Source organism: Lissotriton helveticus, chromosome 7 (assembly GCF_964261635.1).
Source record: "Lissotriton helveticus chromosome 7, aLisHel1.1, whole genome shotgun sequence".
Lineage (NCBI taxonomy): Eukaryota > Metazoa > Chordata > Amphibia > Caudata > Salamandridae > Lissotriton > Lissotriton helveticus.
Window position 1 is genome coordinate 1,178,962,418 of NC_136068.1, and position 14,531 is coordinate 1,178,976,948.

Here is a 14,531-nt window from a genome sequence, read left to right on the forward strand (position 1 = left end):
TCTGGAGGAGCGGTCGGGAATGCGGTCTGGGCCGTAGAGGCCTGGATGACCACGCTCTCAGGGGAGGGGTGAACGGACAGAAAGCAGGGGTCGCCCGGAGCCGGCGTTGGGCCACGTTCTGATCCACAGGGAGGCCTGTGGAGGACTTGGACCAGGTGCCCATCATAACGTCGGCGAGGGCTTCGTTAAACGGCAGTAGAGGCTCCGAGGAGCATGCCTGCAGTTTGAGCACCTCAGTGAGGAGGTTAGTCCTCACGGCCGTGACAGGGAGCTGAAGAGCCAAGTCCTTGGCCGCCCTGTTCAACACCACGCTGTAAGCAGCCCCCTCCTCCGAAGCCACGGAGGGAGGAGAGACGAATCCAGTGTCGGGCGAAGTGTCCAGACCACTGGCCTCCCCCAGCTCTTCTGCCCAGTCCTGGCTCAACTGGTTCTGCTGTGCCAGAGGGTCGTCAGACCCCTCCCAGTCCTCCTCGTCATCCATCTCCTGATAAACAGGCAAAAATGATGGAGCCGGGTCGTAGGTAAAGGCCTCACCCATTGGCGACGGCGCCGCACCGAAACTGGGGTCGATGTTGTCCGGGGACGGCGGCGGCGGGACCGACACCCTCGAGGTCGGTGCCTGCGGAGGAGTCGTAAGGTCGACTGGCGACGACCCGGATCCAGGCCTGAATCCTGCGGGGCCCTGTGGCTTTGGGACCGAAGTCGTCGGCGGCGCCGGGGCCGAAGCACCAGACGGCGCCGGAGCTGCCGGCTTGCTAGGTCTCCCAGTCGGACCCGCGAAATCCGAAGGCTCCTTGGCAGGTTCCGACGGAGGCAAGTGAAACCTCATGGCCGTGAGGAAAGCACTGATCTCCGGTGTTATGTGCAGCCCAGGGACCTGCGGGTATGGAGCTGGACGCAGCGCCTGCGGCTCCGATGAAGCCGAATGGGCGGTGTCGCCCGAACGCCCGGCCGCGTTGCGCGAGCGCCAGGGGAAGTCAGAAGAGCGATGACGCCTCTTCGACTTCTTTTTCGAATGCCTCGACTTACCTGAGGACTTGGAGCCCGACAAGTGGTGGTGACTCTTCGAGCCGCGATGACTGCGGCTCCGCGACCGGTCCCTCGACTTCCTCCTCGACCGGGACCTTGAGCGGCACGGAGCAGACTGCCGGAGCTCGAGCAGCTTACGGGACCGCTCCCGTCTAGCCTTCGAGGTCAAGACCCGGCAGTCTGGGCACGACTTGTCATCATGGTCGGCCCCGAGGCAGTAAAGTCACCAAAGGTGGGGGTCGGTCACCGACATCAGGCCGTGACAGGCCTCGCAAGTTGTAAAACCAGGCATCCCTATCGGCATCATGAGTCGAAGGTCGACTCGAGAAGTGATCAAAAATGATCAAAAACGTTAGTCAAAAAATGACTAGAGTACTGCTCTTCCCGGATCTGCGCTTGCTGGCGCGGAAAAAAGGAAGAACTGATGTCAGCTCGCGAGGGCGGCGTCTAAGTACTCCGATTACGTCATCCCGGTGATCACAATGCCGGCGACGGAAGCGGAGCCGCAGACGCCACCTAGCGACGCCCAGGGGTACTGCTGACAAAACCTTTCCGTAGCCAGTCTGACGCCTGTTTTCGTGGTCGGCCCCGAGGCAGTAGAGACACCGGCGGTGGGGGTTGGTCACCGACATCAGGAGGTGACAGGCGTCGCACGGCTTGAACCCGGGTATCCCTACCTGCACCAGGAGTCGATATCGACTCGAAAAGAATAGCCAAAAATAGGCCAAAAAGTTAGTAAAAAAATGACTTAGGTAACTGCTCTTCCCGGATCTGCGCTTGCTGGCGCGGAAAAAAGAATAACTGACGTCAGCTTGCGAGGGCGGCGTCTAAGTACTCCGACGACGTAATCCCGGCGATCACAACGCCGGCGACGGACGCGGAGCCGCAGACGCCGCCTAGCGACGCGCAGGGGTACTGCTGACAAAAACTTTCCGTATCCAGTCTGACGCCTGTCGTCGTGGTCGGCCCCGAGGCAGTGGAGACACCGGCAGTGGGGGTTGGTCACTGACATCAGGCGGTGACAGGCGTCGCACGGCTTGAACCCGGGCATCCCTACCTGCACCAGGAGTCGATATCGACTCGAAAAGAATAGCCAAAAATAGGCCAATAAGTTAGTAAAAAAATGACTTGGGTAACTGCTCTTCCCGGATCTGCGCTTACTGGCGCGGAAAAAAGAATAACTGACGTCAGCGCGCGAGGGGGAGTCTAAGTACTCCGACTACGTCATCCCGGCGATCACGATGCCGACGACGGACGTGGCGCCGCCACCGACGGACAGGGAGCCGCAGATGACGCCTACCGCGCGCAAGTGTACTGCCGACGAAAACTTTACGGATCCAGTCGGACGACTGTGGATATTCTAAGGTAAGGAATAACCTGTTTCTTTCAGATATTCTTTTACCGGAGCGGTGTTCGCTACGACGCATGGAAAAGCAGGGAGTCGACCCTGGCAACGTTTCCGAACCGTGTTTCGAACATGCTCCTTCGTTGTGTCAGCCGAAGGATGAGAAGAAGTCAAAGCACGCTCTGACTTCTTATAGTTCTTCACCGAATGTCCTGATGACCTGGAATTGGAGGGAATAGACTTTGGGCTCCTGGAGCGGTCCTGCTATCTCCCTCTCGTTCAGGGCTGAGATCTCCGAGGAGTTGCACTGTACGGTGTTGCATGCCTGGCCACTAGCAGCTGCAGGGACTACTCCCTCAAAGACTTTGGTGCCATGGCCCGGATGTCCATGCACGACTTGGAGTCATGGTTGTGCTTGTGACATCAGAGGCACACGAGGTGTGGATATGTAATCTACATGGCGCAGTGGCACAATTTAAACCCTGTCTTTCTCGAAGACATCCTACACACAACCAGGAAAAAGAATTCCTAAAAAAAAAAAAAAAAAAAAAAGAACTCAACAACACAGCAAAAAAACACATTCTGTCAAAAATGGACAAAGGGGTAGCTCTTACTCCGCATCAGCACTAACTGGTGTGGAAAGAAAAGAACTCACATTAGCGCACCAAGGTAGTGCCTATATATGTGATGCGGAGGCCACTCCCGGCGCGGATGCAGCAGAGTGGACCTGATCGACACCACCTATTGGCGCACAGGAGTACTGTTCATGCAAAAATCTTCCAGATCCAGTTTGGTGCCTTGGAAATTCAAAGGTAAGGAATCTGTGGTTTCTGACTTTATCAGGCGTTTTCTTTGTATGGGCATTTTTCCTTTTTACTTTATTTGGACAAACCTCTTCTGCCCTTTTACCCTCCCCTTCCACATTATAATCTTGCATGTGATGGTGAATACAGTTATAATGCTAGAGAATAAAGAGTTAACAAGTTGCTTAAATTATCTAAAACCTATATTCTGTTTGGTAGTAAAACACTACAGATATATATGGGCTACAGTTGCAACAACTGTTATTTCCCAAAATCTCTCCAAATCATCTGAAAAATACTTAAAAATGTTTCTTCTGTGGCCAGTCACCACTAGGATTGGGAGAAACCAAATGTTATTTAACATACGTATGGCCACTTAAGGATATAAACTGTAAATAAAACACTGCACCCAATGACAAAACTTTTATAACTACAACATTAACATCCTCCTCATAACAAAGATAAAAGTGAAACCTACCTAGAGCCTCCCCTACAGGTAGCCCAGGAGAGTTGTCTTCCATGAAACTATTTAAGTGAGGATGGTGCTGTTGAATTGGTCGCAGAGGAGTACTGGCTTCCTGTAGCACAGGAGGTGGACGGTGCTCAGAAACCTTGGATTCTAATCCAGGTGAATGTGCCCGATGGGTCATGGGTGTGTTAAAAAATGAGTTGTTTGGAGAAGACTGGAAAGCAGGAGAAACCTGTGAAGGTTGCGGTTGTTGGTTTAAGTGATTATGTTGTTGGACCATCTGACTTTCAGGAGGTGGCAATTGGTTCTGCTGCTCGGATAAATGTTGTTGTTGAGGTTGAACTGGAAAGGACTGCCTTGGTAGTTGGCCAATGTGCTGGAAATGACGACTTGGTACTGTATACTGTGGATGAGGTGGAGTAAGATGAACATTCAAATGTCTTGAATTAACATTATTTTTGCGGTGAAATTTTGTATTGGAAAAACCAGGACCGGAACGAGATTCAGGGCTCCTGTTCAGTGCATTTGCGTCCACGTCAACCTAAAAAATATAATATGCTTTAAATTGAGAATACAAATATTGACAAGACGAATAAAAAAAATCATGCTATGGAGAACAATCCCTATTTAAATCCCCTTTTAGAAGGGAGCTTTTACTTTACCTTACCGTATCTAAATGTGCAAAGCGAAACAACAAGGAAAAGGTAATGTGCAAGTTCATTTTCCCAGTGATGGCAATGTTATATTAGGTACTTTATGAAAGGGTAGCTACTGGCCTTCAGCAGCATATTTTCAGAAAGAAACTCTGCTTTCCTGCAGATTAATCATCTAGAAATATCCACAGACATGAGAGCGGAACTGGACAATTTGTAGTCGTTTGGTGATAGGTTGACTGAAGGAGCAGAACTGCATGAATGTTACCTATGTGACGCCAAAGGCACAAAGTTTTTTTTTACCTGTGGCTTTACCTTAATGTCTCACATCACAAACAAGATAGTGCAACAAATACAATGTTATCAAAACATGAGGCACAGGGGGAGTCAACAAGAAACCTGGCAAGAAGGCAGTGTTCATGTGACTCTCCCAGTTATCAACATTTACAAAGAGAAAATAGGGTAGGATCACTAATCCTAATGACCTAAAAGGAAACAATTGTAGGAAATGAGCAAACATGAAGATTTTTCAACCTGAAGGAATGGCAGCGGAGTTTCATTGAGTATCACGCAAGTTGCCCGGAGATACTCCTGGAAGCATCGGATTATGAAGAGCACGTGTGTTCCTTTGACCTGCTCAACTGGAAGGCATCCCTCTTTGCAATTAATGACAGGCATGACCTTTTGGAACGAACTGCATTCCTCGGTTGCCATAATCTGATGAATTTTAAGGATTCGCCTTGAAAATATTTTGAACTCGATTTTTGCATCTTCGCAAATTGGCTCTTATACAATTTCTTTTGTTTGTTTTGACTCTGCTTTCCGTTGCACTCTGTTTTTCTACATGCTTCGACATAGGCATGGGGAGGGTGTCACGTGGCCGATAGGGACATTGTCGACACTGCTAACTTAGCATTAGCCCAGCAGCCACGATGCTGCTTTTGCCCGCATTACTACACAGCTTTATTTTTGCAAGACTCTGTTTATGCCTTTCACATGGGAACTGTCGCACAAGTTACTTATCTTCGGTAACAATATATCTGTAAGAAACATTAGTTAGTTATAGATTCCTTACCTTAGAATTACCCCCAGGCGTCAGACTAAATCCGTAAAGATTTTCGTCAGTAGTATCTCTGCGCGTCGGAAGGTGCCGGTCGGCTCCGCGTCCGTAGTTGGTGTTGGGTCGCCGGGATGACATTGTGGCAGCTACTTAGATGCCGCACTCGCGCGCTGATGTCAGTTCTGTACACGACTTTCCGCACCAGAAACGCAGAGCCATGCAAGACACTGACCACTGGTGCACAAAACTAGGGCCCTGAAAGGATATCCTTAACCCTAGAAGTTTGCAGAAAGGGGAGGATGGGTGGGGCAGTAAGGAATCTATAACTAATGTTTCTTACAGATATGTCGTTACCGAAGGTAAGTAACTTGTTCATCTGAATGAAAGACGTTAGTTATAGATTCCTTACCTTAGAATAGATACCCCAGCAATACCAACCCCGGTGGTGGGTCTGCGAACCAATCTCACACCAGAAAGTCCTGGAGAACAGAACAGCCAAAAAAACGGTCTCTTCAGACTTGGCTGTCAAGACAGTAGTGTTTTGTAAATGTGTGCAGCGAGGCCCACGTAGCTGCCTGACAGATGTCATTGAGAGGAACACCACGTCCCAGAGCAGTAGTCGCTGCTGTCGCCCAGGTAAAATGGGCGCGCAGCCCCACTGGAGGCTCCTTCGCCAGAGAAAAACAGGCCTTGATACAAAAACAACCCATAGGGAGATAGTTCGTTTGTGTACAGCCCGAACTTTCTTTGCACCCACGTACCCAACAAAGAGCTGGTCATCCACCTGGAACTGTGTGGTGCGATCCAGATAAAAGGAACGTGCACGTTTTTGGTCCAGGCGGTGGAGCCTCTCCTCTTCTTTCGAAGGATGCGGAGGTGGAAAGAAGGTGGGCAAACTGAAGGTCTGCCCGATGTGAAAAGCAGTGACAACCTTGGGCAAGAAGGATGGACGAGTCCTGAGGACCACATTGTCCGGATGGACGGACAAGAAAGGAGGCTTAGATGAAAGAGCCTGGAACTCACTCACCCACCTGGCAGAGGTGAAGGCAACCAGGAAAGCAGTCTTAAGCGTAAGAAGCCTTAAAGGACAGTTGTGAAACGGCTCAAAGGGAGCGCACATTAAATGAGTAAAAATAACCCTGGGCGAAGGACTTCGCTTAGCCCACGGAGAGGGCGTAGTGTTGCCTAGTTCGCCCTTTGCAAAGTAGGCGTAGCAGGCAACACTACGGCCACTCCGTGGGCGTAGCTAAGTTGCCCGCCACCCGCCTCCCTCCCACCCTCCCCTACATACCTAATTTGTGAAAATACTAAAATAAAAGTAAATAAAAGGCACTTACCTTGTCCGCTGCGTCCCGGGGCTCCCTCTTCTCGTTCGTGCCGCCGTCTTGGATACTAATGCGCATGCGCGGCCGCCCGCGCATGTGCATTGGTATCCAAGACGGCGGCGCGAACGAGAAGAGGGAGCCCCAGGACGCAGCGGACAAGGTAAGTGCTTTTTATTTACTTTTCTTTTAGTATTTACACAAATTAGGTATGTAGGTAAGGGGGGCAGGCGGCGCGTAGTGGGGCTACGTGAAGTGCGTAGGTGGGCGTAGTTTCTCACCCACTTTGCGTAGCTTCGCGTAGCCCCACTATGCATACTACGCCCACCCTTAGTTAAAACTAGATTCAAGTCCCACTGAGGCATAACTAAAGGAATAGGAGGAAAGAAGTAAGCTAATGCCTTTCAGAAACCGATTTACAACCGGAGACCTGAAAAGAGAAGGCTGATCTGGAAGCCGAAGGAAGGCAGAGATGGCCAAGAGATAGTCCTTGATATGACCCAGAGCAAAGCCCTGCTGGGCCAAAGAAAGGAGGAACAAGAGTACCTCAGAAAGAGGGGCAGAGAGGGGACCCACAGCCTTTGCTGTGCACCATATCACGAATTTGTTCCATCGACAGGCGTATACCGTCTTAGTGGAGGAATGCCTGGCTGCCAAGATAACATCGCAGACTTCGGGAGGCAGGTCATATGACGTCAACTGCCACCTCTCAATCTCCACGCAAGGAGGTGGAGGCTGGACAGGTTCAGGTGGAGGACCGTCCCCTGCTGCTGCGACAGAAGATCATTCCGAAGAGGTAGTAGGATCAGAGGATCTATGGTCATGTTGAGCAGCTCGGAATACCAGACACTTCCAATCCAGAGCCACAAGAATGACTTGGGTCCAGTCCCGCTTGATCATCTTCAGCAGTGGCATAGGCGGAAAGGCGTAAAATAGACTGCAACTCCACTCGCGGCGAAAAGCGTCGCCTTGCGAGTGCCACCTTGGAAATTCCAATGCGCAGAATTGATGACGTTGCGCGTTATCTTCAGTGGAGAATAGATCTAACCAAGGCTCTCCTAACTGTCAAAAGAGACCTCACACCACCTCCGAGTGAAGACGCCATTCGTGATCCATCATGCACCAGCGGCTGAGATCGTCGGCCCTGGTGTTCAGTGAACCTGCCAAGTGTTGAACCATAAGGGATATGCCCTGATGTTCCAGCCATGTCCAGCGGCGGAGAGCTTCCTGACTTAGTGTCCACGACCCCACCCAGCCCTGTTTTGTGCAGTACCACATGGCGGTGGTGTTGTCTGTGAACACTTGAAATTATCTTCCCCGGGCAGAGGGAAGGAATGCTTTGAGTGCAAGACGAATCGCCTGAAGCTCCAGAAGATTGATATGGAGCCCGGACTCCGCCGGAGACCAGATGCCTCTGATCTCCACCTCTTCCATGCGGCTGCCCCATCCCAGAAGGGACGCGTCTGTTATCACTATGTATTCTGGTTGGGGAAGGGAGAGGGATCTGTCGTTGACCCAAAGCCGGTTTTTGAGCCACAGCTGCAATTGTTGTACAGTGTCCTCCGAGATCTGGACATAGTTGGACAGGCTCCCCTGATGCTGCGCCCACTGGAACTTAAGGTCCCGCCCGCATATGCCACCTGGCACGATCGACCAGCAGGATGCAGGAGGCCATGAGGCCCAGCAGCCTCAGGGCTATTCTGACTGAAACCCGCTACCTAAGACAGGTAAGTAATTACGTTTCTAGTATTTGGTACGATTTTTAAGGAATATTTCTAGCTTGCAAAAATCGACACTTGGAAGACATTTCTGCGAAAAACAGTCAATGGTTTCCTATGGAAGAAAATTCAAGTTACTGTTAAGTACAGTTAGGATTACTTTTGTGGTTGAGTACTGGGCTAAAAGGTACAGTATGGGCTTCTCTCCTGATCACAGGTGAGTATTTCGGAATTCGTTATTCGGCTGATTTTAGATGAATATTTTAAAGTTTCAAAACTCCACACTTGGAAGAAATTTCAGTGAAAACCAGTCAATGTTAGCCTATGGAAGGAAAGAGTTATCAGCTTTCAGGTGAGTACTCGACTGGTGGAGTTAAGGTTCTGGGCATAGACTCAGGGGTCTCCTAGGGTCGGAAAGGAACAGTTTTTACACCCTCAGCGGCACAGGGGCAGCCGGGTGCAGAGAGAGTAGGCCCAGTGCAATCCAATGGAGGGTAGGGGTCCTCTGGTTGGTGGCTGCAAGCAGGCAGGCCACGCCGCTGTGGGAGCTGAGCGAGCTCCTGGTCACTTGCTCAGGGCAAGTAGGGAAGTAGAGCAGGGTAGTAGTTGCACTCCCAGCGGCACTCGGGCGGCTGGGTGCAGGGTGCTTTTGAGCCGTCGGGCGCTCAATGTTATCCAATGGGAAAGTTAAAAAGTGAACTAAGGCTGCAGGCTCAGGGACGGAGATTCTTCAAGTGCGACCACCACTTCGAGAGGTAAGTTGGGATCTTGGAGAAGAGGTAGGTACTCCAAAGGAGGGCACAGGGGGCTGTGGGGTCTTTTGGTGTCGGGAAATCTTACCCTCGGCTGGTCGCGGTTGGAGGGGTCCGTGGTTCTGAGGCTGCTGGCGTCGTCTGGGTCATCGAGGAGGGGCTTTGGGCATTGGACTTCGGGTTCCAGTCGCCGGGGGGGACGTCCTCGTGGTCTTGGAACACTCAGGCACAGGCCGGGCTTGGCGGGTGCAGAGTGGGCTGGATTCGCGGTTCCTGGCTGGCACCAGGGGTATTGCTGTTGGAGCAGAACACTGCTCATGGGAGTCCCAGTCTTTTGGAAGATTCAAGGCAGGCAGGTCCTCCGGGGTTGTCAATTTTGCTGTCCGCTGGAAACGCCGGAGTTTCGCAGGAGCAGGTTCAAGGATTAACAGGCCTGTAGGGTTCTGGGGCCAAGTCAGTGGGCGTAGTCCTTTTGTTAGCAGCTGCACGGCAGGTCTTCGCGTTTCTTGGTCTTCTTGTTGTTGCAAATCGGGATCCGAGGAAGGAAGGTTCAGGGTGCCCGTAAATACTAAATTTATGGGGCATTACAGGTAGGGCAAGGGCAGGGACCAATGGGTCCCTGTCCTGGGGTGGGTACACCCCCTAGCCTGCTCCTCTCCTGTGGGAGGGGGGCAGGAGCCTCGCTGTGATTGGGCAGGGCTCCCCATCTTCAAGATGGCCAGAGCCCGGGGTCATGCTTCACCTCGCCTCTCCCACCTGAGGGGTGGAGTTGGCACAGGCTGGCACACCCCCCTTCCTGACCTAGGGTTTCCTGCCAGTCTTCCCGCCAGAGTGGAGGGTCAGAACCGGTGAGGGCCAGTTGCTGAGTACAGCAAATGGTCTGGAGAAGCTCACAAGGGCGGAATGCCTTTGAAGCGTCCCCTGCCCAACCTGGGGGAGAAGGCTTGGCAGCTTGGATTTGCATTGTTGCAGGCCCAGGAGAGTGGGGGCTCTCCACCCAGGGGTCCAGCAGCATGTCTGCTGTGTGGCAGCCCCTCAGACAAGACGTGGATTGTAGGTTAGGTTTCAGGGGGCATCTCCAAGATGCCCTCTGTAGTGCATTTTACATTAAATCCCACACTGGCATCGGTGTGGGTTTAATGTGCTGAGAAGTTTGATATCAAACTTGTCAGTCTTCAGTGTAGCCATTATGGTGCTGTGGAGTTCGTAATGACAACCTTCCAGCACCATATACTCTTAATGACATCACTGCACTCACAGTGCCCCGGAATGGCCCTGGGTATTGTAGGGGCACAGGGCTCATGCACCTTTGCCCACACCACTGGCATAGGGCACCCAGCTAGAGGGGTGGCTCATGTATGCCAGGGCAATGGGTTTTGTGGACATGACACACAGGGATGTGTGCCATGTTGACTCTTTATTCAGTTCTGTACTTAGACACTAAGCCTGCAAAGGCAGTGTGTGGGTGTCAGGGTACAGGGCCCCTAAGGGTGGCACAATAAGTGCTGCAGCCCTTAGGGGTCTTCGCTGATCACCATGCCCTGGGTACCTAGGGTACCATTTACAAGGGGCTGACAGGTGGCCAGAGATGCCAATGGGTTTTAGTTTCAACGCAGTTTTAGGGAAGGAACACAGGCTCTGGGCACCTGGTTGGCAGGAGCCCAGGGCACACTCAGTCAAATCACATCAGCAGTTCAGCAAAAAGTGGGGGCAAACCAATGCAAGAGGTTGGTCTTGGCCTTCTTCATTGATCTGGGATAGGACCGCTCCTATCCCTAGCTCAGAGGCATCAGTCTGCACTACGAACTGCTTGGAGTAATATGATGCGTTTAGAATTGGTGCTGAGCACATTGCTTCTTTCAGGGTGTCGAAAGCCTTTTTGGCAACTAACAGTCCAGTTTACTTTCTTGTGCATTTTCTTGGAGGTGAGTTCTGTGAGGGGTCACAATGGACACATATCCCTTCACAAACCTCCTGTAGTACCCAGTCAAGCAAAGGAATGCCCTGAATTGGGTCTGGGTGGTTGGAGCTAGCCAGTCCATGATAATTTGGATCTTGGGCTGTAAGGGTTGTACCTGGCCTCCACCAGCAAGGTGGCCCAAATACACCACAGTGCCCTGCCCTATCTGGCATTTGGATGCCTTGATAGTTAGTCCCAAGGTGGATCAGGTGATCCTGCCAGGTGGAGCTAAATACAACAATATCATCAAGATAAGCTACACTACAGGACTCCAACCCAGTCAGGACTTGATTCACCAACCTCTGAAATGTGGCAGGGGCATTCTTTTACCCAAAAGGCATTACAGTAAACTGATAGTGCCCATCAGGGGTGGAGAATGCGGTTTTCTCTTTTGCTCCTGGGGCCATACCAATCTGCCAGCACCCTGCAGTTAAGTCAAAGGTACTGAGAAATGTGACTGCTCCCAACTTATATATCAACTCATCTGCTCTTGGGATAGGGTGAGCATCTGTCTTGTTGACAGAGTTGAGCCCTCTATAGTCCACACAGAACCTCATCTCTCTCTTTCCACCCTGTGGATGAGGCTTGGGGACCAGAACCACTGGGCTAGCCCAGGGGCACTCAGAGGGTTCAATAACCCCTAACTCCAGCATCTTGCTGACTTGAGCTTTGATGTTTTCCTTGACTTGGTCTGATTGTCGATAGATCTTGTTTTTGACAGGGTTACTGTCACCAGTGTCCACATCATTGGTACACCAGTTGGTCAGACCAGGGGTCAGGGAAAAGAGACTAGCATACTGTTGCAAGACTTGCTTGCAGTCAGTCTGCTGTTGGGCAGAGAGGGTGTCTGAAAAAACTACTACATCCACTGACCCATCTTTTGGGCTGCAAGAGAGGAGATCAGGGAGAGGTTCACTCTCTGCTTCCTGTTCCCCATCAGTCACCATCAGCATGGTGATGTCCGCCCTGTCATTGTAGAGTTTAAGGCGGTTTACATGGATAACCCTTTTGGGTGTCCAGCTTGTGCCAAGGTCCACTAGATAAGTGACCTCACTCTTTCTCCAGGATTGTCCTGGAGAACCCTTGGTGCCACTGGCTCCAAAACCCACACCTGTTGCCCAGGTTGAAATTCAACCAGTGCAGCTTTTTGGACATACTAGTGCTTTTGAAGCTCCTGGCTGGCCTCCAGATTCTTGGATGCCTTTTCCATATACTCAGCCATTCTGGACCTTAGGCCAAGCACATAGTCCACAAATGCCTGCTTGGGTTCTTGGAGATGCCTCTCCCAACCATCTTTCACAAGGCAAAGTGGTCCCCTTACAGGATGACCCAAACAGAAGTTCAAAGGGGGAAAACCCTACTCCCTTCTGTGGCACTTCCCTATAAGCGAAAAGCAGGCATTCGCAGCAGGACATCCCATCTCTTTTTGAGTTTTTCAGGGAGCTCCATGATCATACCTTTCAATGTCTTGTTGAATCTCTCAACAAGGCCATTGGTTTGTGGATGGTACAGTGTAGTAAACGTGTACTGCACCCCACACTCCTTTCACATGTGCTTCAGTTAAGCAGACAAGAAGTTGGAACCTCTGTCTGAAACCACCTCCTTAGGAAACCCTACCCTGGTGAAGACATCCAGAAGGGCCTTGGCTACTGCAGGAGCTGTAATAACCCTAAGGGGAATTGCTTCATGGTACCTAGTAGCATGATCCACTGCCACTAGAATTAATTTGTTCCCTGAGGCTGTGGGAGGTTCAAGTGGACCCACAATGTCCACACCTACCCTTTCAAAGGGGACCCCCACCACTGGCAGTGGTATCAGGGGGGGCTTCGGGTGGCCACCTGTCTTGCCATTGGCCTGACAGGTAACACAGAAGCTCACAAACTCCTTCACCTTTTGATGCATCTGGGGCCAGTAGAAGTGACGAACTAGCCTTTCCCAAGTTTTGTTTTGCCCCAGATGCCCTGCAAGGGGGATGTCATGAGCCAGAGTTAGGAGGAACTCCCTGTGCTTCTGTGGCACTACCACTCTCCTGGTGGTTCCAGGAGTGGGGTTTCTTGCCTCAGCATCCAGTAATCCCTCTTCCCAATAAGCTCTGTGGGTACCACTGACATCTCCCTGTGCTTCTGAAACAGCTTGCTGCCTCAGGCTTTCAAGAGTGGGACAGTCTTGCTGACCCTGGCACAGCTCTTCTCTAGTGGGTCCCCCTGGGCCCAGGAGTTCAACCTGGTATGGTTCACGCTTCATGGGCTCAGTTCCCTCTAGGGTTTCCAAGTCCTCTCCCTGAGGAGAGGGGTCCTGAGAGGTTTGCTGTGTAGAAGTTGGTCCCCAGTCTTCTTGTTTTTTCTCTTGGTTGGTTGGGCCACACTTTCAGGCTCCAAACCTACTTGTTCACCCTTCTTTCTGCTCTGTGCTCTGGTTTGCACATACACCAATTCAGGGATACCCAGCATGGCTGCATGGGTTACTAGCTCAACTTCAGCCTAAGTTGAAGTTTCTAGGTCATTTCCAAGCAGACAGTCAGCTGGCAGCTTCTGAGAGACCACTACCTGTTTCAGGCCAGTAACACCCCAGCCTAATGTCGCCATAGGATGAATAGTGGTAACACTGTCAGCATTGGTGACTGGGTGAGTTTTCCCAATCAGGTATTGCCTTTGGGAAACCAGTATATTTCTCACCATAGTGACACTGGCACCTGTATCCCTCAGGGCTTCTATCCTAGTTCCATTAATGTAAGGGTATTGCAAATACTTTTTCAAGTTGGGTGGCCACACATCTACAGTGTCAAACTCCACTTCCCCTAAGGAGACTAGGCTTGCTTGAGTGTATTCCCAGATTTGCTCTGGGCACTCCTCTGATTCCATTTGTAGACTTGCTGCCCCAGGAGTAGCTGTACTGGGTGCATTAGGGGCTTTGTTGTGGGGGCACATTTTGTCTACAGTTAAATGTCCCAACTTCTTACAGTTGTTACAATAGGCCGTGGAGGGATCAAAGTTGTGTCCCCCTATAGGGTTGAGGCACATAGGGAGTAGTTTGAGACACACCAACCTGAACAGGTTTTTGGGGCCCTTTGGAAGTCTCAGATTTCTATCTTGGGGATTCTCACCACAACCACCTTCTTTTGGTCACCCCCAGTGGTTGTCCTTGTCACCCTAGTCTTGACCCAGTGGTCTGCCTTCTCTCCCAATTCTTGGGGAGAAGTTAGATGTAGGTCTACCAAATGCTGATGCAACTTTTCATTTGTGCAGTTACTTAATATATGTTCCTTCATGAACAGATTGTAAAGTCCAATGAAATCATGCACATTATGTCCAGCTAACCAACCATCCAGTGTCTTTACTGAGTAGTCTACGAAGGCAATCCAGGACTGGGTCTGGGTTTCGTGAGCCCCCCTGCATCTAATTCTTTACTCCTCAGTAGTGA

At 51.1% G+C, this 14,531-nt stretch overlaps 1 protein-coding gene across 4 annotated transcripts in view; it reads right to left on the reverse strand.

Moving 5' to 3' along the window:
- HELZ (helicase with zinc finger) overlaps positions 1–14,531 on the reverse strand; it is a 1,775,655-nt gene that overhangs the window by 188,533 nt on the left and 1,572,591 nt on the right. For all 4 annotated transcript variants that reach the window (XM_078654323.1, XM_078654320.1, XM_078654322.1 and 1 more), the window contains exon 28: positions 3,656–4,187. In XM_078654323.1, the coding sequence (XP_078510449.1) occupies positions 3,656–4,187 (532 nt within the window). The remainder of the gene's footprint in view (positions 1–3,655; positions 4,188–14,531) is intronic.